Source organism: Mugil cephalus, chromosome 20 (assembly GCF_022458985.1).
Source record: "Mugil cephalus isolate CIBA_MC_2020 chromosome 20, CIBA_Mcephalus_1.1, whole genome shotgun sequence".
Classification (NCBI taxonomy): domain Eukaryota; kingdom Metazoa; phylum Chordata; class Actinopteri; order Mugiliformes; family Mugilidae; genus Mugil; species Mugil cephalus.
In genome coordinates, this window is record NC_061789.1 from 20,847,272 (window position 1) to 20,873,142 (window position 25,871).

The 25,871-nt window shown below is 40.2% G+C and overlaps 2 protein-coding genes across 2 annotated transcripts in view; one reads left to right on the forward strand and one right to left on the reverse strand.

Moving 5' to 3' along the window:
* LOC124997895 overlaps window positions 1-19,956 on the reverse strand; it is a 50,571-nt gene extending 30,615 nt beyond the window's left edge. Inside the window, 63 exon segments of the mRNA XM_047571930.1 lie at window positions 214-359; window positions 472-648; window positions 734-976; window positions 1,119-1,374; window positions 1,498-1,634; window positions 1,733-1,856; window positions 1,951-2,068; window positions 2,156-2,243; window positions 2,330-2,406; window positions 2,685-2,991; window positions 3,081-3,251; window positions 3,336-3,485; window positions 3,590-3,708; window positions 3,812-3,950; window positions 4,051-4,154; window positions 4,241-4,339; window positions 4,421-4,484; window positions 4,569-4,866; window positions 4,955-4,982; window positions 5,087-5,243; window positions 5,339-5,482; window positions 5,688-5,898; window positions 8,749-8,762; window positions 8,914-9,045; window positions 9,138-9,286; window positions 9,289-9,424; window positions 9,528-9,698; window positions 9,784-9,909; window positions 10,000-10,203; window positions 10,397-10,705; window positions 10,857-10,981; window positions 11,103-11,268; window positions 11,355-11,538; window positions 11,616-11,812; window positions 11,999-12,117; window positions 12,208-12,334; window positions 12,431-12,820; window positions 12,904-12,994; window positions 13,223-13,368; window positions 13,477-13,653; window positions 13,739-13,981; window positions 14,148-14,403; window positions 14,492-14,628; window positions 14,727-14,850; window positions 14,945-15,062; window positions 15,150-15,237; window positions 15,329-15,402; window positions 15,541-15,847; window positions 15,937-16,107; window positions 16,192-16,341; window positions 16,437-16,555; window positions 17,285-17,423; window positions 17,522-17,625; window positions 17,708-17,806; window positions 17,954-18,017; window positions 18,090-18,182; window positions 18,260-18,371; window positions 18,475-18,502; window positions 18,629-18,785; window positions 18,905-19,048; window positions 19,201-19,423; window positions 19,551-19,596; window positions 19,896-19,956. Of these exon segments, the coding sequence (XP_047427886.1) occupies window positions 214-359; window positions 472-648; window positions 734-976; window positions 1,119-1,374; window positions 1,498-1,634; window positions 1,733-1,856; window positions 1,951-2,068; window positions 2,156-2,243; window positions 2,330-2,406; window positions 2,685-2,991; window positions 3,081-3,251; window positions 3,336-3,485; window positions 3,590-3,708; window positions 3,812-3,950; window positions 4,051-4,154; window positions 4,241-4,339; window positions 4,421-4,484; window positions 4,569-4,866; window positions 4,955-4,982; window positions 5,087-5,243; window positions 5,339-5,482; window positions 5,688-5,898; window positions 8,749-8,762; window positions 8,914-9,045; window positions 9,138-9,286; window positions 9,289-9,424; window positions 9,528-9,698; window positions 9,784-9,909; window positions 10,000-10,203; window positions 10,397-10,705; window positions 10,857-10,981; window positions 11,103-11,268; window positions 11,355-11,538; window positions 11,616-11,812; window positions 11,999-12,117; window positions 12,208-12,334; window positions 12,431-12,820; window positions 12,904-12,994; window positions 13,223-13,368; window positions 13,477-13,653; window positions 13,739-13,981; window positions 14,148-14,403; window positions 14,492-14,628; window positions 14,727-14,850; window positions 14,945-15,062; window positions 15,150-15,237; window positions 15,329-15,402; window positions 15,541-15,847; window positions 15,937-16,107; window positions 16,192-16,341; window positions 16,437-16,555; window positions 17,285-17,423; window positions 17,522-17,625; window positions 17,708-17,806; window positions 17,954-18,017; window positions 18,090-18,182; window positions 18,260-18,371; window positions 18,475-18,502; window positions 18,629-18,785; window positions 18,905-19,048; window positions 19,201-19,404 (9,251 nt within the window). The 5' untranslated portion in view covers window positions 19,405-19,423; window positions 19,551-19,596; window positions 19,896-19,956.
* A 2,524-nt stretch (window positions 19,957-22,480) lies between these two features.
* LOC124998193 (homeodomain-interacting protein kinase 1-like) lies at window positions 22,481-25,332 on the forward strand. Its single transcript, XM_047572429.1, has 9 exons — window positions 22,481-22,644; window positions 22,969-23,147; window positions 23,257-23,448; window positions 23,566-23,747; window positions 23,874-23,997; window positions 24,101-24,220; window positions 24,309-24,401; window positions 24,506-24,675; window positions 24,766-25,332. Exons 1-9 carry the CDS (start codon window positions 22,605-22,607, stop codon window positions 25,238-25,240), a joined length of 1,575 nt encoding a protein of 524 aa, XP_047428385.1. The 5' UTR covers window positions 22,481-22,604; the 3' UTR covers window positions 25,241-25,332.
* The last annotated feature ends 539 nt before the right edge of the window (window positions 25,333-25,871 follow it).

Consider the following 25,871-nt stretch of genomic DNA (forward strand, 5'->3'; position numbering starts at 1 on the left):
AGTACACTCAGGGGTTGTTGCTCTGACCGCAAAGACCTTGCTCATCATTAAATGCTAATGTCCGGTCTAGTTTTCATCTAGTTTTACATCATTAACTAAATAAATAAATTACCAACAGTGCTATGACACTGCACTGCTAGTTTGGAACCTTTCCCTAGTGCCACATGACTAGCATCAACAGCAACAGCAATAAAAGAACACAAAAGAAAATACTTCTTGATTTTCTCATCAGATTGCTGCTTGTCATTCTCCAGATCCATTATGGATTCCTGGGCCAGTTTCAGATCTCCTTCAAGCTTCCTCTTGGCTCTCTCAAGGTCCATGCGGAGTTTCTTCTCTTGCTCCAATGAGCCCTCAAGCTGTAAAAAGACAACGTAAATGTTGACTTGTTATACTAAAACAGATAAGCACGAAGAAATATTCATACATTTACAGGGTTAATATACAAAGTCAAGACAGTTGTTTCCTCACATCATCCACTTGCTGTTCCAACTTAGTCTTGGCTTTGGTCAGAGTGTTGACTTTGTCTTCCTCTGCCTGGAGATCATCCAGTGTTTGCTGATGAGACTCTTGGAGGGCTTTCTTCTCCTTGGTTAACTTAGCAATGGTCTCATCTTGAGATGCCATCTCCTCTGTTAGGTTTTTGACCTGAAAGTACAACAAACAGTTACATTTAATGTCTAATTTCACTGTATAAAAACTGGTTTAAGTTTTGAGTAAATGTAAATGGAACCTTGTTTTCTGTGGCATGTTTCTCTTTCTCCACTTTAGCCAAGGTGAGCTCCAAGTCATCAATGTCTTTCTTCAGCTCAGAGCATTCATCCTCCAACTTCCTCTTCTTGGCAGTCAGCTCAGCATTGACTTCCTCTTCATCCTCCAGTCTCTCAGTTGTCTCTTTGAGTTTGGCCTCCATCTGGATCTTGCTCTTAATGAGCCCCTCACACCTTTCCTCTGCGTCAGAGAGGTTCTCAACTTCCTATGGCACAAGTGAAACAGACAATATCAAAATGTCAAAATAATCAGTATTTGTGCAAACACAGAAAACTTTTTTGACTCATGTTTTCAGCTGGTTCTGTATAGATGGGATATGATCAAAATCACTTTTGTTTACTACTTACTGCAGCCACTTGGAGTTGCAGGTCATTCTTCTCCTGCAGCAGGGAAACCATCTTCTCCTCCAGTTCCTTCTTCTTGGCCAGAGCAGTTGCCAGGTCTGACTGCATCTTATCATAGTTCTCCTTCATCTGCTGCAGCTCCTTTTCTGTCTCAGCACTCTTCAAAAGAGGCTTGATCTTGAAGTACAGTTTCAGCCACGGCCAGTTCTTCACATTCATGAAGGAACGGATGTTGTACTGGATGGAGAAGATGGATTCTCTGAAAAACACAAATACAGGTAAAAGTCATTTCTACATTGCAATAAACAGTAAGTAATGAAATAATACATTCTATTGTGTGACTCCAGATATAACATTTTGTAGTATTCTAAGATTATCCTACCTCCTCTCCATCATCTTAACAAACTCCTTCCTCATAACATATCCTCTGCAGAGAGCTTGAGTCATGGTCACCAGCTCAGCCAGTTTCTCGTCTCTCATCTCCTCAAGGGTACCCAGCAGACCAGCTTTGAAGAACACCTTTTTCATCCAGTAAATGAAATTCATCATCAGTACAGTCAATACAGCTAGATATACAATGTGTACAGGTCAGTTGTATTGATATTACCCAAATGTACCTTAGTGTGTCCAAACTTGTACTGAGTGTGGTCCACATCAATGGAGCCCAGCAGCTTCTCTGAAGCTTTCTTGTTGTCAATGAACTGTCCCTCAGGGATGACACTGGCATTCAATACTTTGTATCTACAAGAGAAAATATATATATTATTACTTATAATTTTCTCCCATCTTAATCATCAAAATACATATGATAAATTTGAATTGCTTATGAACTCACCTCTGCTTGAAGTCACCATAGAGGATTCTGCTGGGAAAGCCCTTTCTACAGATTCTGATACCCTCCAGCACACCGTTACACCTCAGCTGGTGGATGACCAAATGGTTCTCCATCAGACCTAAGAGTTGGAAATTTATAAGGTAAAAAATGTTCTTCATATGATCCTGCAGCATTTTGATTCTAGTAAAACTACACACTTCTATACCTGGTGTCTTTGACTCATTGGGAATCAGGCAACGGACAAAGTGAGGATGAGTGCTCCTCAAGTTGGTCATCAGCTTGCCCAAGTTCTCCTGTGGATCATCATTATTACATAATAGGTTAACATTAACTTAGTCTATGGTTTTGCTTTGTACTTTTGTTGTGAACTTCTACATACTCTGAACAGTGCAGACACAGTCTGGAAGGAGCCACCCTTCTTCTTGCCACCCTTCTTGCCACCACCACCAGCAGCATCTGTTTCAAAAAATGTTGGATTTCATTACTAATTGGTTAAGTATGTAGAAATTAAAATTTCTTCGAGGAAAGTGAATTTTTTAATAGATGAGCATACTACTAGAGGGCAGTATTTAACTTCTTTCTAGGAAATCTACCTACAACTATACTGAACATTATCTGAACATTCACATACTGTATCTATTAGTCTCCATTATTCATGCAAAACTTTTACCAGAATGAGCTATACCATCTTTACTGGACATATATAATATATAATTCTTTTTCTTACTCCATACCGTCAGTTGAAGCATGGGCTGCATACAGGAAGGCCAACAGCTTGTTAGATGATTTTTGGTAAAGCTGAACCACTGAGTCGTTCAGTGGGTCCTTGTTCTTGTCCAGCCAGCCATTGATATTGTAGTCCACTGTTCCAGCATAGTGAACCAGGGAGAAGTGAGCCTCAGCCTTGCCCTTCGCGGGTTTTGGCTTCTCAAAGGCCTTGGTCTTGCCAAGATGCTGATCGTGCAGCTTGTTCTTGAAAGTTGTGTCAGAGGCCTTGGGGAACATGCACTCCTCTTCAAGGATGGAGAATATGCCCATTGGCTGGAATGACATTATTTGATGTTGGAAACAATCAACAATTGAGCAGGCAGTCAGAAAACTAATAAAACTTAGTTCTAATTATGTCTTACCTTCTCAATAAGCTCAATGCAGGCAGCCAAGTCCATACCAAAGTCAATGAACTCCCATTCAATGCCTTCTTTCTTGTACTCCTCTTGCTCCAGAACAAACATGTGATGGTTGAAGAACTGTTGCAGTTTCTCATTTGTGAAGTTGATGCAGAGCTGCTCCAAGCTGTTAAACTGTAATTACAGACAGTTGATTGTTGAATGAATAGTCAAACTGTGTTCATCTGTAAAACTGCTCAGATATTTGCCACTACTCACATCAAAGATCTCAAATCCAGCGATATCCAACACTCCAATGAAGAACTGTCTGGGCTGCTTTGTGTCCAGCATCTCATTGATACGGATGACCATCCACAAGAACATTTTCTCATAAATAGACTTGCACAGAGCGCTGACAGCATTGTTGACCTATGAAGAGATTTTAACATTGACCACTTTCAGAATAACATGTTAAAATTCTAATGTTTGACATTAGAGGAATGATCAGTTCAATCAGTTATTGTTTCAATTACCTGTGGGACGGTCTGACCTTTGGTGACCATCTCATTTCCGACCTTGACTCTTGGGTAGCACAGAGCTTTCAGCATATCAGCTGAGTTCAGACCCAGGAGGTAGGCGATTTTATCAGCCACTGATGGAGAAAAGCACAATGCATACTGAATACATTTTCATTTCACAGTATTATCCTCAGCAGAAAAATGGCATGGTGTGAATGAAATTATGTCCTCAGTTACCCTCAGTGCCATCTGGTTCAGCCTGCTCCTCACGTTGCTTCTGCTTGAATTTCATGTTTCCATGATGCATCACAGCACCAGTCAGCTTGTAGATGCCCAGTTTCTCCTCACCGCTGAAGCCCAAGATATCAATTGCAGTCTGCAATACAGGTTTGGCAAAATTATTAAATAATTACTACTTGAAAGATGTTCTCCCCTTTCTTGAGTATGCTATTGGTTCAACTCATTTTCAGACTCACATCTGTTGCAATGAACTCCTCCACATCATTGATGCTCTTGACAGTGATTTCACCCTGACTGATCATTGGATAATCATAGGGGTTGGTGGTGATCAGAAGAGCCTCTGGATGAGTAGAAATGAAATTCATGAAATGATCTATTAAGTATTTAAACTGAATTAAATGTTGTTTCAAATGTCTAAGAAGATACCCAGAAGCTCTGGCTTGTGGCCAGTCATCAGCTGATAGAAGATATGGTAGCTCCTCTCAGCAGACAACTGGAAGGTGACACGGGACTTCTCCAGCAGATCTTTGAATATGTGTGAGATAAAAAGAATGAAAATTAAATAATGCATGACACTACATTGAGCTGGAAATAATTCAAACTTACATGTTTCAATATCAGCTGAAGCCAGCTTTCCAGAGGATCCAAAGTGGATTCTGATGAATTTACCCTAGACAGTCACATCCTTATTAATATTATTGTATGAGAGCAATTAGTTAATTTCTCAGAATGTGTCCTTGATGTGATCACTTACAAAACGAGAGGAGTTGTCATTCCTCACAGTCTTGGCATTACCATAGGCCTCTAGCAGAGGGTTGGCTGCAACAATTTGGTCCTCAAGGGAGCCCTGCAAGAGACAATTTTTACATGAGCTATACATTTGGGCAAACTTCTATCTGAAAAAGAAACAAAAACACTTTTTTTCTTGATTGACCACATTTACCTGCATCTTGCCAGGTGTAGTCTCTTTCTTAGCTCCAAGAGCAGCAATTGTTGCAAAGTACTGGATGACACGTTTGGTGTTGACAGTCTTTCCTGCACCAGATTCTCCACTGGGGGTATCAGAAACATTTTGTCAAGATTAAATTCCATATTAGAAATCCTCTAAAGATTTAGAATGCCAGTTTGTGTTATACTCACGTAATCAGGATAGACTGGTTTTCACGATCTAAAATATGGACATAGACGATTAGTTCAGTTTTGTTTCTCCTTCAATACTCACATGTGAAACTTTATTGTGACTTCTTTTAATGCTTGTAACTTTGCTCGTACCTGTGAGCATGAACTGATAGGCATTGTCAGAGATAGAGAAGATGTGGGGTGGAGCCTCAATCCTCTTCTTGCCTCTGTATCCAGCCACAACCTGAGCATCATACACAGGAAGCCACTTGTAGGGATTCACGACGACGCAAAACAACCCAGAGTAGGTCTGTTGTGGGAGAGAGGATAAACATCTTCTTAACATTTATACTTACATATTTATTTACATGCAAAGTGATATCATGTAGCATAGTTAAAACTCACGTAGATCATCCATGATGCATAACGCTCTTTGAGGTTATACAACACGCAAGGCTCATTGAGGTGAGTCATCATGGCCATGTCCTCAATTTTGTCGAACTTTGGAGGGTTCCTGGGATGGATGTCATCCTCTTTTACAGTGACAGTCTGAACAAAGATTTTGACATAAAAAAAATTCAGACCAAGAATTTCCTAAAATTATTTGTAACAATGTTCACAGTTTCGTAATAAATATACAGTTCTGTGAATGGATTGCCAGAATATATTAGATAAATGTTCATGGAAAGTATGAATAACACTTTCTGTTACACTGAAAGGGTTTTACATGGAAAAAAAAATGAATCACACCTACCTTTCCTGAATCTGTCTCAACTGTGGCTTTACCACCCTCTTTTTTGACTAGTTTACCCTTGAGGTACATCTCTTCAGGATCAGTCACAAAGTAGGCAGTTTTGGCATCAAAAGGAGCGGTTTGTGCCTCAATCCTCTCCTTTTCTGGCTTCCGGAGGTAAATGGCTGCTGGGCCATAGGCCTCCATCTCTGCGTCTGTGCTCATGATTGCACTTTAGTGGAGGCTGAAAATAATCCAAAATAAAGTTTTCATGATATATCAACACGATGTAGCTGTTGTTTTGTATTCATGAAAATCAAGATTGTATATTTTTTATGGTGACGTATCTTTTACCTCTGTTCGTTTAAAAAAGAACAAGTGGTGAAAGTCCTTTTTGGAGCCTCAAGATGCTGTAGAAAGATAACACATGTGCAGTCCTTTTGATATATTGAACCACTTTCAGTTAATTCATTTTAAATCATTTTTAGTTTAATAATTAATAATTAATCACAAACTATTGAGCTGTATTTTTCAAATTCAATACTGCCATTCTTTCAACTGCCCTACACAATCAGTGACACTGCATGCCTTCTGTCTTGGATGAGCATTTAGTTTACATACTCTGACATGGGAAGTATACAGTGTTTTTGGAAGTGTCTACTTTTCTGCAATATTACAAAATAGTTTTTAATTTTGAACAATATTAACTGAAGTGTATTTTGGCGTGCAACAACATTGACACATTTATGAAGAACTATGTACAGCATGCATCAGTAATAAACAAAACATCAAGTCTACCAGCTAATAATGCACTTACCTGTGTTGGGAGCTCAGTTCATGGAGAGGTCCAGAGCTGCCTCTTTTATAGAGGGTGGGAGTGTCTGGTCAGCACAAGTCCCTCACTCAGTTTGGTCATGGCCCTGATTCATCGTGTTGCTTATTTCTGTCAGCGTTGTTTATGTAAGTGACATGCAACATTCTTTGTGACTAAATGAAAAAAATAAATGCTTGTGTATTATTCCAATAAATAAAAATTATTGACTTAAAGGGCATTAGAGTTCTAGCACAGTGTTAACACTTGCACGTTTGAGATCTCTGAAATTGCAGAAAAGTTGTGATGACAATAAAATCAGCGAGCCACTGACACATATTTATTAAATTGTAATTTACAGATCAGATATATACTCAAGGTCTGTATTAAGATTGGAGGGTGGTGGTGGTGGTGGTGGTGGTGGTGGGCGGGTGGGTGGCTGGGTGTGGGGGGGTGGGGGGGGGGGTGGGGTGGGGGCGGTTGTTATTAGAAAAATTAGCATTATTCTGCAATTGTGTGTCACCAAGATCATAAATACGTGTCTATAACATCTACCTTGAAATATATACGTAGTGTTTACATTTGTGCTATGTTTGATTTCATAAATCCCTTTAAAGAGCACCGTATTAATAGGGATTGCATCACATTAAAGTTTTCAATGGGCCAAGTCAGATGCATGCCTGGAGCTTAGTTTTGGAAATGCCCCCAAATGTTTGTGGCCTACAGTTACAGGACATCTCATATTCCTGTAATAAAATTAAAGATGAGATATTCCCATATAAGTTCGACCTCCAATTATATTACTCCCTACATGGATGTGAAATCAGTTGGCAACTCATCTGAGATCAAGCCCAAAATAAGTACCACATAAGACATAATGAACTTCATCCCGCCACTGCATTTGATTGAAGATGACAACTGTGAGAGAATGAGAGATTAGTGAGAGATTAAATGCTGGAAAATTCTCATGCTCGTAGGGACATTTTGGAGAAAAAGAAACACACACAAAAAAAATGAAAAGTTTAGCACATTTTAGAAAGGCAGGGTTCAGTTTTGTTAATTGTGTTGACTATTCCTAATGAGTCTCTTATGACACATGAATAGTGTAGATGGTGTGAGGACTTAAAATGCCAAAGTAGCCATTGCAAGAATTTTCCACCTGCCTTCATACATGATTACATCATATGTTGGAACTGATATATGTTATGCTATAGCTACAACTGGATCGGTGTGTGTTTGTGTGTGCATGAGGAAGGGAGAGTGCATGAGAGACATCAGACACACAGACAAACAGACATACAGAGATTCATTGAGAGAAGACAACTTCACTGACTTTGCTTTGGTGTGATATTACAAGTGGCCTAAAAAAATCATAAGATTGAAATATTATTGAAGTAAAACGTGCCCTTTGGTGAACTGACGGTGTTGATTTCTTTTTCCAGCATGTTTCCCTGTCAGCTGCTTCTCTCTGATAATACAAAAGTGGTGTGAAATTTAAGTAGTCCTCACTGAAAAGTCCACAGGGATAGAAGCTGAAGGGTCATTGAGAGCTTGAGTAGACACCTCATTCTACTCCAAGATTCCAAGTGAAGCTTTGATTTCTTCCTGGAGACTTGCATGACTTGGCAACCTACTGTTTGTTGCTTGTGACATCCCAAATAAAGCCTTGCATGGATACAGGACAGTCCTGAGCCATTTCTGTGTCATAAGCAGAATTTGATTCTCTAAGTGCATTTGGTTAAGGAAAGATGGCCATTTTTGTATTGTTTGTTCTTTATTCTTCATATTAAATATACCCATTTGCCAGTAGAGAAAGCCAAACGAAGACCAGGTAATTTCAGTATGACTTACAGTACTTGGGATACGTGCTCAACCCTCAAGTGGACTTTTATTAGTTCCCATGTTTCAAGAGTTCAGTAATACGATCGTACTCTTCCACTTCCATTTTTGCTTCTACTTGGTTTCATAAGATAATATTCTCGCACCACATTGCAAGTCTAAAGTAACATTTGAATCCTCAATGCTTTTACTTCCAGATATTTCGGAACGATATTTAGTACACTGATATTGGTACAACACAGTCAGAATATGCTGATGTTCGAGTTCACTGATTTTTCGCCAACCAAATGCATTAATCATCAGAAAGAAAATGACAGGATTCAAGATAGTTATGACAATTATCGTCTTTATTGAAATTTTATAGAGACCTCGATCATGGATTCATATTATATGAACTCTGCTGTAAGGCCTCAACTGAGCGATGACTCTTACTCAGCCAAATCCGACTGGAAAAAAAGGGGAAAATAACAGTAAGAACAGAAATTAAAAAATCAAGTTATTCATCATGCAGTATGCCTGAATATATTATTTAACCATGAGTTTTAGCAGTCGTGAATTATTCCAGTGTTTTAAATAAAATAATGAACTGAATATTACCTTTCCAACATCACGGCTCTTGGCTCTCAGCTTGTTGACTTGAGACTCAGCAATGTCAGCACGCTCTTGAGCTTCCTCCAGCTCATGCTGGGCCTTCCTGAATCTGGACATATGAGTGTTGGCCTGCTCCTCCTGTGAATAATGCCCAGTAATGCAGGTTTAGTTAGAGGGCACCAAATAGTAACATGAATGTTTAATCGTATTGGATAAAGTGTTTCACTTACAGCCTCCTCAGCCTGTCTCTTGTAAGACTTGACTTTGAGCTGCAGCTTGTCCACCAGATCCTGAAGTCTATGCACATTCTTCTTGTCCTCTTCAGTCTACAGTGATGAAAGATTGTCACTTATGAAATGTTAAAATACAATAAAGCAGTAATCATGGATCTTTATAGTGAGATGATATTCACCTGGTAGGTCAGCTCCTTTACCCTCCTCTCATATTTACGGACTCCTTTAACAGCATCAGCTCCACGTCTCTGCTCAGCATCAACTTCGGCTTCCAGCTCACGCACCTGAAATGTAATGATGAATGAAAAAGGATCTGAGTACAGAGAAGGGTTGAATATACAGAACACAGAAAATGCTATAGTTGTATACACATTATATAGTGCTTACCCTGGACTCCAGTTTCTGGAGCTGCTTCTTGCCACCCTTCATGGCGAGGTTCTCAGCCTCATCCAGACGGTGCTGCAGGTCCTTAACTGTGACCTCCAGGTTCTTCTTCATCCTCTCCAGGTGAGCGCTGGTGTCCTGCTCCTTTTTCAGCTCCTCAGCCATCATGGCAGCCTGAAATAATAAATTATGTCTAAGTTTAAAATAAAACCCTTCCCACTATTTACAGAACCTATGAAAGCAGATTACATTAACTCACATCAGTGATAGCCTTCTTGGCTTTCTCCTCAGCGTTTCTTGCTTCCTGTACAGCATCATCCACTTCACCCTGAACCTGGACAAGATCAGACTCCAGCTTCTTCTTGGTGTTTATAAGACTGGTGTTCTGAATATGAAAAATCACAATCAATTAGATTTGTATGTGTCATATACTTAATTGGTTCACAGAAACTTTTTTCAATAATTAAAACCCAACCTGAGAGTGAAGCAGTCCAACACGCTCACTAGCATCAACCAACTCCTGTTCAGCCACTTTGCGTCCTCTCTCTGTCTGCTCCAGAGCAGCTCTCAACTCTTCAATCTCAGCCAACATCAGACCATTTCTGCGCTCAACCATGGCAACCTGTTCCTTCATGTCCTCCTGTCCTCTGAGAGCATCGTCAAGGTGCAGTTGGGCATCCTGACAACAGAAGATACAGACAAACAATAAATCTTCTGCACTCTTTTTTACTCTTTAACCAAATTCAATTCAGTTCAATTCAGTTTTATTTAAATAGCACCAATAGCAATACAAATCGTCCCAAGATGCTTCACAAAAACCAGTCTGCAACCTCCAGAGCAAGCCTGAGGGCGACGATGATCAGAAAACCTACCTTGAGCTGTCCCTGGACATTCCTCAGTTGTTTCTGGGCCTCAGCAGCCTGTCTGTTAGCATGGCTCAGCTGAATCTCCATCTCATTCAGATCTCCCTCCATCTTCTTCTTGACTCTCAGGGCATCATTCCTGCTCCTGACCTCAGCATCAAGAGTGGTCTGCATGGAGTCAATCACCCTCTGGCTATTCCTCTTGATCTGCTCCATCTCCTCGTCCTTTTCTGCCAGCTTCCTGTCCACCTCACCTTTTACCTGGTTGAGTTCAAGCTGAACACGGAGAATCTTGGCCTCCTCATGCTCCAGTGTGGCCTTGGTGTCATTTCCGCAACGAAATTAAAAAAGTTAACAATTTAAACAACATTTATTTGAAACATAGGTTTGACTAATCCATGTGAAGAACTAACTGGATGATTGCTGGATAGTCATTATGACTCTCTGTAAACTAAAAGTGTTGTTGTACCTCAGCTTCCTCCAGTGCTGACTGAATTTCAGATTTCTCAGTCTCCACAGTCTTCTTGGCTTTCTCCAGCTCATGAATAGTCTTTCCAGTTTCACCAATCTGTTCAGTCAGATCTGAGATCTCCTCTAATAAAGAAGTGCAAAACAAACAAAACAAAAATTGGTATATATTCAGCATTGGAGGGAATATGTGATGAGTATTATTTTGTATCTTTTTGTACTCTTTCTCAAATAAAATGGAACACACGTTGCAGATTCTTATTTTCTCTCTTCATGGTCTCCAAATGATCCAGGGCCTCCTCATAGGAATTCTTTATCTTGAACAACTCAGTGCTGAGAGAGCGAGCTTCCTTTTGGGCTCCTTCCAGTTCTGCCTGGCTCTCCTCGTACTTTTGTTTCCATTCTGCCAGAACCTACACGGATTCATAAAGGTTAAATAAATAAAATTAATAATTATTATCTGACAAATTTGGTTGTGATTCACAGTTTAAAATATTACCTTATCAAAGTTCCTCTGCTTCTTGTCAAGGTTGGCAGCCAGAGCATTAGCTCTCTCCACATCAATCATGAGGTCCTCCACCTCACCCTGCAGTCTCTGCTTGGTCTTCTCCAAAGAAGCACACTTGGAGTTCACAGCTTCAATGGATTCCTCAGCATCCTGCAGTCGCTGGGCAAGCTTTTTCCTGTGTGATGAAGAATATTTAATTTAATAATTTTATATGATAAAACTATTTTGAGTCATGACATAATAGTGATTTACTTGGCCTCCTCCAGCTCCTCAGTACGCTGGATAGCATCAGTCTCATATTTGGATCTCCACTGAGCCACCTCACTGTTGGCCTTGGACATTCCTCTCTGCAGCTCAGACTTTGCCTCCTGCTCCTCCTCAAACTGCTCTCTGAGCAGATCACAGTCATGGCGAGATGACTGAACAGAATGGGCCAGGGCATTCTTGGCCTGTTAAGAATTTTTAGGGGCATTGTCATGGAGTTATAATATACTGCAGTGAAGCAAGTGGAACAAATGCTGATTATGAAAATAAAAGTTTCTTGGAAGACTTTCTTGAAACACACAAGATGTTTCTAACTCTCCTTTTCTATTATGTTGTATTTTCTTTTGTGAAGGGAAGGGTTATTGTAATACCTTAACTTCCTCCTCAACGTGTCTCTTAAGCTCCTCAATCTGCTGAGTGAATGCCTGCTTGCCTCTGGTTAGCTGAGAAACAAGAGCTTCTTTCTCCTCAAGCTGGCGGGAAAACTCACCTGAATAATGTATGAATTATAATGTATGAATTGAAGTGTGTTAAAGTGATCAGACCAGTCACAAACAGTTAACTTTTACATGTCACTTACCATTCTCAGTCTGAAGTCTTGCCTTCTGTGCATTGATGTCATTCAGCTGACGGACATTCTCATCATTTTTGGCTTTGAGCTCACTCAGCTGGTCCTCAAGAGTTCTGCACATTTTCTCCAAGTTGCCCTACACAAACAAACCATGATATATCTTGTGCATTTCTGTACATTTAAAACAACTGGTATGTTTATTAGTTACAATTTATATCAAGCAACTTCTCACCTTTGATTTGGCAACAGCCTCCATGTTGCTGGAGAGGTCATCAATCTCCATCTTGTACTCGCTCTTCTCTTTCTCCAGCTTCTGCTTGACGCGCTGCAGGTTGTCGATCTGCTCTCCCAGCTCTGCAACACTGTCAGCCTGCTTCTTGCGGAGAGCTGCTGCAGTAGCTTCATGCTGCAGGGTGGACTCCTCTAGGTCACGACGCAGTTTCTGGAACTCAGCCTCACGCTTCTTGTTCATCTCAATCTGAGCAGCTGTTGCTCCACCAGCTTCCTCAAGCCTCTCACTGATCTCCTCAAGCTCCCTGGAGAGGTCAGCTCTCTGCTTCTCCACCTTAGCCCGAGCAGACCTCTCAGCCTCAATCTCCTCTTCCAGCTCCTCAATACGAGCCTAGATTGATGACAGAATCATTGATTGCGCTTACTAAGTCCTGAGTATTCAATAAGTTTGACAATCATGTAAAACAATGTTACCTGGAGTTCCTTGATCTTCTTCTGAAGCTGGGCACCAAGAGATTGTTCATCCTCAATCTTACTGAGGAGCTGGCTGACTTCAAACTCCTTCCTGGAAAAGAAGAACCAGTACACTCAGGGGTTGTTGCTCTGACCGCAAAGACCTTGCTCATCATTAAATGCTAATGTCCGGTCTAGTTTTCATCTAGTTTTACATCATTAACTAAATAAATAAATTACCAACAGTGCTATGACACTGCACTGCTAGTTTGGAACCTTTCCCTAGTGCCACATGATTAGCATCAACAGCAACAGCAATAAAAGAACACAAAAGAAATACTTCTTGATTTTCTCATCAGATTGCTGCTTGTCATTCTCCAGATCCATTATGGATTCCTGGGCCAGTTTCAGATCTCCTTCAAGCTTCCTCTTGGCTCTCTCAAGGTCCATGCGGAGTTTCTTCTCTTGCTCCAATGAGCCCTCAAGCTGTAAAAAGACAACGTAAATGTTGACTTGTTATACTAAAACAGATAAGCACGAAGAAATATTCATACGTCTACAGGGTTAATACACAAAGTCAAGACAGTTCCTCACATCATCCACTTGCTGTTCCAACTTAGTCTTGGCTTTGGTCAGAGTGTTGACTTTGTCTTCCTCTGCCTGGAGATCATCCAGTGTTTGCTGATGAGACTCTTGGAGGGCTTTCTTCTCCTTGGTTAACTTAGCAATGGTCTCATCTTGAGATGCCATCTCCTCTGTTAGGTTTTTGACCTGAAAGTACAACAAACAGTTACATTTAATGTCTAATTTCACTGTATAAAAACTGGTTTAAGTGTTGAGTAAAAGTAAATGGAACCTTGTTTTCTGTGGCATGTTTCTCTTTCTCCACTTTAGCCAAGGTGAGCTCCAAGTCATCAATGTCTTTCTTCAGCTCAGAGCATTCATCCTCCAACTTCCTCTTCTTGGCAGTCAGCTCAGCATTGACTTCCTCTTCATCCTCCAGTCTCTCAGTTGTCTCTTTGAGTTTGGCCTCCATCTGGATCTTGCTCTTAATGAGCCCCTCACACCTTTCCTCTGCGTCAGAGAGGTTCTCCGTTTCCTGTATTTAAAACATAAAATTGGAAAACATATATAGAGCATATTATTTAATACTTATTTAATACACAGTAATACACAGTACAAAAAAATAATGTAATTTATTCATTTACAATGCCATATATTTGACATGTACAGAGATATAACTGATTCATAAAATGTCCATATACCGCAGCCACTTGGAGTTGCAGGTCATTCTTCTCCTGCAGCAGGGAAACCATCTTCTCCTCCAGTTCCTTCTTCTTGGCCAGAGCAGTTGCCAGGTCTGACTGCATCTTATCATAGTTCTCCTTCATCTGCTGCAGCTCCTTCTCTGTCTCAGCACTCTTTAAAAGAGGCTTGATCTTGAAGTACAGTTTCAGCCATGGCCAGTTCTTCACATTCATGAAGGAACGGATGTTGTACTGGATGGCGAAGATAGATTCTCTGAAAAACACAAATACAGATAAAAATCATTTCTACATTGCAAGTGTGCCCCCATAAAACAGTTTATAATATTCTAAGATTATTCTACCTCCTCTCCATCATCTTAACAAACTCCTTCCTCATAACATATCCTCTGCAGAGAGCTTGAGTCATGGTCACCAGCAAAGCCAGTTTATCATCTCTCATCTCCTCAAGGGTACCCAGCAGACCAGCTTTGAAGAACACCTATTTCATCCAGTAAACGAAATTCATCATCAGTACAGTTAACACAGCTAGATATACAACGTGCACAGATCAGTTGTATTGATATTACCCAAATGTACCTTAGTGTGTCCAAACTTGTACTGAGTGTGGTCCACATCAATGGAGGTCAGCAGCTTCTCTGAAGCTTTCTTGTTATCAATGAACTGTCCCTCCGGGATGACACTGGCATTCAATACTTTGTATCTACAAGAGAAAAAATATATATTGTTACTTATAATTTCCTCCCATCCTAATCATCAAAATACATATGATAAATTTGAATTGCTTATTAACTCACCTCTGCTTGAAGTCACCATAGAGGATTCTGCTGGGGAAGCCCTTTCTACAGATTCTGATACCCTCCAGCACACCGTTACACCTCAACTGGTGGATGACCAAGAAGTTCTCCATCAGACCTAAGAGTTGGAAATTTATATGGTTAGAAATGTTCTTTATATCATCCTGAAGCATTTTGATTCTAGTAAAACTACATGCTTCTATACCTGGGGTCTTTGACTCATTGGGAATCAGGCAACGGACAAAGTGAGGATGAGTGCTCCTCAAGTTGGTCATCAGCTTGCCCAAGTTCTCCTGTAGATCATCATCATTTCATATTCAGTCAAGAATATTTTAACATGTCCTTTACAATTGTTATGCATGAAAGAAGATGTGTTTTACGTACTCTGAAAAGAGCAGACACAGTCTGGAAGGAGCCACCCTTCTTCTTGCCCTTTTTGCCACCACCACCAGAAGCATCTGATAAAAAATAAATGAATAATAATAGAAAAACAGTACTGTTGAATCTTTGTATGTATGCTCAGGTTTCTGGGTATTTATTTTTGATGGAATAACATAGTTTACATGAACAAACAACCAGTTTTGGCTTATTTTTACCATCAGTTGAAGCATGTGACACATAGAGATGACAAAGGAGCTTGTTAGAAGATTTCTGGTAAAGCTGAACCACTGAGTCGTTCAGTGGGTCCTTGTTCTTGTCCAGCCAGCCAGTGATATTGTAGTCCACTGTTCCAGCATAGTGAACCAGGGAGAAGTGAGCCTCAGCCTTGCCCTTTGCGGGTTTTGGCTTCTCAAAGGCCTTGGTCTTGCCAAGATGCTGATCGTGCAGCTTGTTCTTGAAAGTTGTGTCAGAGGCCTTGGGGAACATGCACTCCTCTTCAAGGATGGAGAATATGCCCATTGGCTGGAATGTCATTATTTGATGTTAGAAACAATCAACAATTGAGCAGGCAGTCAGAAAACTAATAAAACTCAGTTCTAATTGTGTCTTACCTTCTCAATAAGCTCAATGCAGGCAGCCAAGTCCATACCAAAGTCAATGAACTCCCATTCAATGCCTTCTTTCTTGTACTCCTCTTGCTCCAGAACAAACATGTGATGGTTGAAGAACTGTTGCAGTTTCTCATTTGTGAAGTTGATGCAGAGCTGCTCCAAGCTGTTAAACTGTAATTACAGACAGTTGATTATTGAATGAATAGTCAAACTGTGTTCATCTGTAAAACTGCTCAGATATTTGCCACTACTCACATCAAAGATCTCAAATCCAGCGATATCCAACACTCCAATGAAGAACTGTCTGGGCTGCTTTGTGTCCAGCATCTCATTGATACGGATGACCATCCACAAGAACATTTTCTCGTAAATAGACTTGCACAGAGCGCTGACAGCATTGTTGACCTATGAAGAGATTTTAACATTGACCACTTTCAGAATAATATGTTGATGTTAAAATTCTAATGTTTGACATTAGAGGAATGAATCAGTTTCATTACCTGTGGGACGGTCTGACCTTTGGTGACCATCTCATTTCCGACCTTAACTCTTGGGTAGCACAGAGCTTTCAGCATATCAGCTGAGTTCAGACCCAGGAGGTAGGCGATTTTATCAGCCACTGATGGAAAGTCAGACATATCGGTATTAGGGGTTGTACCAACTACCTGACTAGTCCATTAGTCAACTTTACTGTTGTGCCACAATGCTTTAAGCATCTTGTCGACTAGTGACCAATCACCTGACAATGACATCAAGGATGAGAATACAGATGAGGAGCCCAGTGTGTCATTGTGGCAAACAAGCAGTGGCGTATGGGGTTAAGGTATATATTGGGCTAAAGATAAAGCCCAGTCTAAGTCAGTCCAGTCCCTCAATCCAACAAAAGTACTTCTGCAATACAAACCCATCTGAAAAGGCATTGCTAGCAGAGGAACGGTTCAAGTGCTTTTGACAGTAATTAATAAACAATTAACGACTTCATCAAACACCCTGTGGTAACAGAGAGCAGCAAAAGTTTGCTAGTGAATTTCATTGTCAAAGTTATTAGACCTTGCCAGTAAATGCCAGTAAATTATTCAATTTTCCAGCACGCTGTGAAGTACGGTACTATTAAATGCTATCGATGGCGCCAACTTATATAGGCTAAACATATCTGCAGCACACAGGATTGGTAAGAGCATGTGTTTATGTTAATTTCTGTTATGTTCTATTGCTGACATAGCTTCTGTGGTTATAGAACATACCTTTTTGTAATTGATGTCAGTACATGCAACATGTGAGAGATGCAACTAATGGTACAGTTGAGACTAGGTTGATTTATTTATCTATTTATTTTGAACAGATTTACCCTCTGTGCCATCTGGTTCAGCCTGCTCCTCACGCTGCTTTTGCTTGAATTTCATGTTTCCATGATGCATCACAGCACCAGTCAGCTTGTAAATGCCCATTTTCTCCTCACCGCTGAAGCCCAAGATATCAATAGCAGTCTGCAATGCACATACAAAGAAACCGTCAACATCTGTTATATTTGTGCCTTGGATTTCCATCTTTTAAATGCCAAAAGAAATAAGAATTGACTCTTTACATCTGTCGCAATGAACTCCTCCACATCATTGATGCTTTTTACAGTCACTTCACCCTGACTGATCATTGGATAATCATAGGGGTTGGTGGTGATCAGAAGGGCCTCTACAAAAAATGGGGAAAATGCAGTAAATGAGAAAAAGTTCAATTTCACTAGAGTTCAATTTTATTTTCTATTTTAATATACCCAGAAGCTCTGGCTTGTGGCCAGTCATCAGCTGATAGAAGATATGGTAGCTCCTCTCAGCAGACAACTGGAAGGTGACACGGGACTTCTCCAGCAGATCTGAGTGTAACAAATTACCCTCAGATAACAGAATGGTGTTTTCATCTCATCACTTAGTTGCAACAAATCATTCTTAAAAATGTTCAAACCTATTCAATTGCAAGGTCTATACAAATGTGACTGAACAAAATATAGAAAGGCACTTACATGTCTCAATGTCTGCTGAGGCCAGTTTGCCACTTGTTCCAAAGTGGATTCTGATGAATTTACCCTAAATGTATCATATTCAAATTAGTAGGAGTCCTGACTTTAAGCTCAAATTCAACACACTCCCAGCACTTACAAAACGAGACGAGTTGTCATTCCTCACAGTCTTGGCATTACCATAGGCCTCCAGTAGAGGGTTGGCTGCAATGATTTGATCTTCCAGCGAACCCTACATGGGCATAACATACAGTTTTGTATATTTTCAAAGTTAGCAGATATTTATCTGACCAGTGAAGGCAACCATACCTGCATCTTGCCAGGTGTTGGTTCTGCTTTCTTAGATCCAGTCATTGCAATTATTGCAAAGTACTGGATGACACGTTTGGTGTTGACAGTCTTTCCTGCACCAGATTCTCCACTGGAGAATGAGAAACACCTTAAGGTTTTTGTGTTTATGTCATGTATTTAAATGCCCTAAAAAGATATGAATTCATGAATTCATTAACATATACGTTACTCACGTGATGAGGATAGACTGATTCTCACGATCTGAAATAAACAAATACATTATTTCATTAAATACAACATACTTGAAAAGATACCTGTCATGACTGCTGAATTGTGTTTTGTATGTCATACAACTGTAAACAATTATTTCCTCTCCTTAAAGTTTACCTGTGAGCATGAACTGATAGGCATTGTCAGAGATGGAGAAGATGTGGGGTGGGGCCTCAACTCTCTTCTTGCCTCTGTATGCTACAACAACCTGAGCATCGTAAACAGGAAGCCACTTGTAGGGATTCACAACAACGCAGAACAGGCCAGAGTAAGTCTGTAAAGAAAAGGAGGTTTATGTAAACATTTGACATTTATTATCCCGACCATTCGAGCATCAAATCACATAAGAAACACTTCACATTCATAAGTTCCGATGTAAATGTTAACACTTACGTAGATCATCCATGATGCAAAACGCTCTTTGAGGTTATACAGCACGGCAGGTTCATTGAGGTGGGTCATCATGGCCATGTCCTCAATTTTGTCGAACTTGGGAGGGTTCATGGGATGGATGTCATCCTCTTTAACAGTGAGAGTCTGAGCAAAAATTGCAGAAAAGTAGTTCAGTGTTAGTTGGGCAATATGGTAAATAAGACTAGTAGACAATAGTAACAATACTAATTTTATGGAATGGATGGCATATTATTTCGCTGTTTCAAGAAATTCACTCAAAGCGTTCAGTCACTTACCTTTCCTGTAATTGTCTCAACTGTGGCTTTACCACCCTCTCTTTTGATGAGTTTACCCTTTAAATACATCTCCTCTGGCTCAGCCACAAAGTAGGCAGTTTTGGCATCAAAAGGAGCGGTTTGTGCCTCAAGCCTCTCCCTTTCCGGCTTCCGGAGGTAAATGGCTGCCTTGCCATAGACCTCCATCTCTGCGTCCGTGCTCATTTTGGCAACTTATGAGGGACTGAAAAGTAGAAGCTTGAATTATTTTTTTAATCATCAATTTTATTGTAATATAGTTTGGATATATTACTTTGATAATATTTGTTTCTCAGTATTGTGGAGATTCACTTATTAGAAGCTCAGCTTACTTCAGTTTATCCCAGCTGAGCACAGATTGGTTGTTGTGAAGAAAAACTGAGGAGGACAAAAACTCAAATGTTATCCTTTATTTGTTTTTATAGTTATGTCAGGTATATAAGAATTCAAGACAAGTATATAAGCAAGTCAAGACAATTTGATTTTCAAAGCCCAGACAATTCAATTTGTAACTGTTACAAAATACCACTCAAAGATTTATAAAAACTTATTAACATCATATTGTCTCTTATGCATTATAACTCATTTAAAGCAGGACAACAAAGAGACATGTGAATTATATGAAGTAATTTCAAGTAAGAGCAAATTAAGGTTGTGGAAACACACAAAGCACTAACCTGTGATAGATGCCTCCCAACTTTGGAGGAGCACGATGCTGTGTCTTATATAGTGGCTGGAACTGCTTGGTCAGCAGCAGTCAGCCACTCTATTTGGTCAAGCATCTCTGTCATCTTAAGACTCATCTCGTGACATTGTGTCAAATATATTTTATTGCTGAACTGCCAAAAAGGCAATACAAAAAACGTGGGTGCAAATATCAGCAATGTAGGATAAGATTTTTTGGTAAAACTAAATTAAAATGAAGTGGAAAAATACATTGAGTAATAAATTGTAACTAAGATATATTCATATGTCATTGGTATTGAGTGTCGAAGTTTCATTTCAAATCGTTGGACTTCATTTAAATTGAATATCCTAAACATTACCAATGTTAGTAAAGGAACTTAACAGTGTAATTTGAAACACACAAAATGTATGGGTGCTAAAGAATTTGCTATTTAGAACATGTTTTATACAGAAAAATTGGGCTTAGCTTTCTTTTTGGCCATGTGTGATAGTAATGTCCGAAAATAGATGCTGTGCAATGCATGTGTGGGGCTTCGAACCCAAAAAAATGGTGCAATAAATAATTTTGCTCATAATAATAAAGGGAATTATTATTAATTTTGTACATTATATTTTTTAGCCATGCGCTTAAACTTGACCAAAGCCCAAGATGGAAATACATTTTGGAGATGAACTTGAGCGGTGCTGGTACATAGTTGCAGGACATCGCCACATCTCATATTCCTCTAATAAAAGGTTTTGTAAGGGCCTTCTGTAAAGTTCAAGTGGTAATACACCTTGCCTTAAAAGGACTAGAAGAACATTTGCCAACCAGGCTGAAGTAAGACCTAAAATAAGTTCCACTCAGATATCAAATCTTTATCCCAGAGTACATTTGATTCTGTGTTATTGCTGTTATGGAAAATTAGTGTCCTTGAAAACTATGTGGCTGAGGTTTTGAGACATTGCTAGCATAGGCACTAAAACATCTCTAATGCAACCATAATAAATAATACATTTTTGGACTAAATATTTTGTGGGTGTGTGAAGGCTTCGTGGTTAAACGATTACTGTTCAAAGCATGATGACACTCATTGCATTCTTTTGAAGTACTTTCAGGCACTGGTGTTATTCAAAGCTGTGGCTGTCTGTCATTTCAGCCATAATGACTTTCTACTCAAAGCACAGTGAACATTAGACTGACTAGAATTGTCCTTGTGCTGTCTGAAAAGCAGTCATGGACAGAGCTTACCATGAGTTGATGCAAATTTATCCCTGATTGCCGGACTGAGTAGGTTCAAACTGGTGAAGCTCTCACTCAAGATTACCACCTTCTCAAAACCCCAGTCATTTGGTGTTACGTGTGCTGTATACCAGAAACCCATCTGTTACAGCATGTACTAAGTTAATGCTTATATAAATTGATGAATATGTTTTATGCAAGACTCTAATGTAAAGTGGTGCACATTAATGAATGTTAACCTATTACATCAACTTACCCATGCACTTTAACATGGCCATAGCCAGAAATGGAAAGCCATTTTGGAGAAGCACTCAACTGGTCCTGGTATAAAGTTGCAGAACACTGGCACACATCATGCTCCTTGTAATAAAAGTGAACACCCTTCCCATAAAGTTCAAGAGAATATTTGAACGCAACACAACATTTAAGATTTTAAATGTCAAACAGTGTTATATGTTAGACATAAAGTGTATGGTTTGGTTGGAATGGTAGAGAAAGAAAAGAAATATCTAAAAGGTTTAATTTACTGTATACCACATCCAAGTTTCAAGTAATCGAGCACACACACACATACATGCACGCAGTCAAGCACACACACACACACCAGCTGCCATACGGTCATTATTTTTACATGATCAACCACAACATTCAAACCCTTGACAGGTGAAGGGAATACCACCATGTGACATTTCAGTGTTCTTCTGGGAAACTTTTGGACTTGTCATTCATGTGGGTGTTACTTGACATGTGCTGTCCACGTAGACCAGACCAGGAACCCCAAACACAGCAGCCATTGCCTGCAGGATGCAGAAACAGAAAAATAGAAAACATGAAAACCTTCACGAGGTATTGACCTGGCCTCCAAATTCACTAGATCCCAAATTGATCAAGTATCTGTGCATGATCCCTCCTCTCACCCCATAGGACCCAAATGCCCACAACATGGCGCGGAGGGAACCATCGTCTGGCCTACACAATATTAGCAAGGCGTCTCTCCTCCCTAACTCCAACCAGTTTCTTCATACTGTATTGTAATGGCTTTCTCTGTCTTCTCTGTCTGTACTGTTTGCACCTGCATACATTGCACATTTTCACTTTATGTAGTAATGTGTTTGTTCTGTGTTGTTCTGTCTCAGTTGTGTGCATTTTTATGTAGCACCACCATCCTGGAGGGAAGTTAATTCATTTTTCTTTGTGCTTCATTTGCTGTATATGTTTGGAATGACTATAAATTACCTTTTGACCTTGACCTCCTGAGAACTTGTGTGAGTTCTGGAACAGAATGCAGAATGTGACATATGTCACAAGAGGTAGAAACAGCTCAATTGGAATTATGTTCAGTCCACCATCAACACTGAGTGAGACACACACACTGGAGACAAGAGTGATTTGAAAAAATCTGCAAAGAGTTCTTCTGAATTGCGAGATTCCACTTCGAAGGTTCATTCTCAGCCTGTTCCACACAAAAGTGAGAAACATGTCATCGTGGCCCGACTCAGACACCTGTGGTGCAACAGGTAAGACAGACTCAGAACAAACAAAATGAAGATGGTGCTTAACATTTAAGCTATGAGAACTGAACACACCAATGAAACTGTAAATGTAGCACAGGAAAGAACAGCTCAGTGTCACACAGAAGAAATTATCATTGTTAGATCATGTTTAACTTTACATATCAGGCCAACACATGCTAGTGTCCCTTGTCATGAATAAAAGAACTGTAAGATAGTCAGTAAATCAGACTTCCAGTTGAATTAATACCAAGGACACGATTGAGATGTTTATGTCTCCGAACACACTGACAGACATTCATTCTCCATGTTCACTGTCTTTCTCTACAGTCACACTGACACCACCTGAGGTTCAGGCAGGTCAAACCCTAATAGGCCTCTCGAATTACTCTGTGATGGAGTTTATTGGTGAAGGATGCTTTGGCAAAGTGGCCAAGTGCAAAAATCTGGACACCAAGGAAACAGTGGCAGTCAAGATCTTAAAGAAACACACGGATATGGACAAAGAGGTTCAGTAGATCACTGGTCTTATATTCCCCTGGTCAGGTTTCTTCAGGGTACCTACAATGCACTGCTGTTATCTTTTTGCATAATGTGGATCTTATCTGCTCTTTCCAGATATCAATGTTAAACAGCATCAGTGTCCTGGACTCAGACCTCAGTAATTTGGTTAAGTTCTTTGAGCAGTTTGAGCGCATGGGACAGACCTGTCTCGTATTTGAGATGCTGGACAGGAGTCTCTACGACCTGCTCAAGGACAGAGACTGGGAGCCACTGTTTGTGAATGAGATCCGCCCCATTGCAAAGCAGGTCTGTATTACTGCAATTTGGAACCAGTAATCTATTTTTTTTTGTGACCCTAACCCTGACCCTGAAGCTGCACCTACGTAAACCCCAGGCCTGTTGTTTTTTGTCTTGTCCCTGCAGCTGCTGGTGGCCTTGGATGTTCTGAATGATATCGATATCCTGCACACAGATCTGAAACCAGACAACGTAATGTGTGTCAATGTACAGGACCAGCCTCTCAGAGTCAAATTAATTGACTTTGGTCAAGCCATTCCATGCTCTGACGCCCGGCTTGGACTGGAAATTCAGCCGATTGGGTACAGGTGGGTTAATCTTACATGGTCCAGAATTTAATCTTGGAGTGTTAGGTCAATCTAAACCTCTGAATTGTTCTCCCCAAAAGCTTGGCAATACATTTCTTATAATTGGCCCTTGTCGTCCCTCCTCAGGGCTCCAGAAGTTGCCCTCGGCCTCCCCTTCAACCATGCTATAGATGTGTGGGGACTTGGCTGCATCCTGGCCACCCTCTACCTCGCAGACAATCTCTTTGATGTTAACTGCGACTATCAGATGGTGGGTCATCATCTGCCTCAGACAAATGTCTGTAACCAGGTGGAAACTTGAAGAACGTATGCTTAAGTGTTTTTTTTTTTCTTTTTTTATATTCTCTCTTCAGATGAAGTCCATGGTTGAGGTTTTGGGTCTGCCTGAGAACCACTTGCTCTCTTGTGGTGGATACACCAAATACTTTTTCATTGAGGAGGATGCTGCAGGTGGATGGAGATGGAGACTGATGGTACACTGACATGTTCCTCTTGGCTGTGGTTGGTTTTATCATCTTATTGAAAGAAAAGAAAATTCCCATGTATTTTCTGTTCCATCAGACACCAGAGGAGTTTACTTGCGCTAACAACATGCAAGTGCAAGAGAGGGGCAGCTACATTGACCCACCCAGCTCTCTGGAGGACCTGCTTTATGTAGGTGTTTTCTGCTATGTAGTACAGTATATGTGAAGGCTAAGTACCAGTAAATGATCAGTCTCTGAGATGATTGGCTGATCTGACTCTCTTTCCAAATGCAGATCTATGGCAAAGAGGAGGCCGCTGAATTTGAAGATAGGAAGGCTTTTGTGGACATGCTGAAACATCTGCTGTATCTTGACAGTAATGACAGAATTTCACCCCATGAAGCTCTGCAGCACCCTTTCATCACAATGTCCCACCTGACTGAGCTCCCTGACCGTGGAGACTAGTAAGTGACCTGGTGTTGTTCACACTGGTAAAACATAATGCATGGGAGTGGATGTCTTAAATTATTAATTTATTGTTATGTTTCATCCAGTGTGGTCACCTCCCAGTCACTGATGAGCATCTGCCCAGTGGAGGAGTCAGCAGACAGGGTCAACACCTCCATAGCATCTCAGCATAATCAGGGGTCAGCTCTAGGCTGTCCTGTTGGAAGTACTGGGAACGCTAGTACCATTAATGTCTGTCTAGGAACCTGGCCATTTAGTGGACCAGATACCAGCATCTGTTGTAAAGATGGATCTGTAGTTTCCTGGAATTCAAATGGAGCCTCTGGAGACTTAAGTGAAAAAGCCCTAGTTCCGGTGTCATCTGATGGAGGTAAAGATTATCTCACTGCCTGGTATTCCGACGGACCACATCCCTGCTCCTATGATGATAATCCAGTTGCTTGGTCTTCTGATGGAACTAAAGCAACAGACTCTCTAGGACCACTGAAGGCTCTTTGCAATTTCTTCCACATCATTGGAGCTGCCTTTGGATGCTGTTGGTCCGACTCTGTGGAGGACTGATTTTCTTTTATTTGATTGTGATTTCTTTTTCTTTTCATGTACTCATTTATTCCACTTTCATTCATGGTGGAAAATGGCATGTGGGAAATAAATTCGCAACACAGCCATACAACGCCTCAGACTATATTGACTATTTGCAATTACTGCAGACAAAATATCAGAGACATCTTTCTGAGACTTGTTTAAATCCTGCTTCAGCTGCAAATGTTGTATCTTTTAATAACCTCATTTACATTGTGCATTTGATGACTGTACATTTGATGTGTCTTTAATTATTTAGTTGATTCTAACCATAATAATTACACAAAAACAGAGCAAGAACAGTGTAGTAGGCCTACAGAATATTGGCCCAAGCATAACTACTCTTAATGTAGGCTACATAATACTCTTTACAACATCTTAGCTATGAATTGACATTTATACATTATATGTAACACTAAGGCAAGAACCATCTCTCCTTGAAAGCTATGCTTGCTTCAGGATAGTCACGCAACTAAGGTGCTGCATAGACAACTAGTCTGCAGGTTGTGTATGATACATAAACCTAGGTCTGTGAAAGGACATTCCAAAAAAGAACAATTCACATTGCAATCTCTCAGACTTGCGTGTAAACTGGATTGAGTTTCCTTGG

Excerpts from the sequence above, each read along its gene's own strand:
- LOC124998193 (XM_047572429.1), top strand. The coding sequence starts at position 22,605 with ATGTCATCGTGGCCCGACTCAGACACCTGTGGTGCAACAG. Across the intron at positions 23,449-23,565 it reads TCCGCCCCATTGCAAAGCAG|CTGCTGGTGGCCTTGGATGT; the intron begins GTCTGTATTACT and ends TTGTCCCTGCAG. Across the intron at positions 24,402-24,505 it reads CTCTGGAGGACCTGCTTTAT|ATCTATGGCAAAGAGGAGGC; the intron begins GTAGGTGTTTTC and ends TTCCAAATGCAG.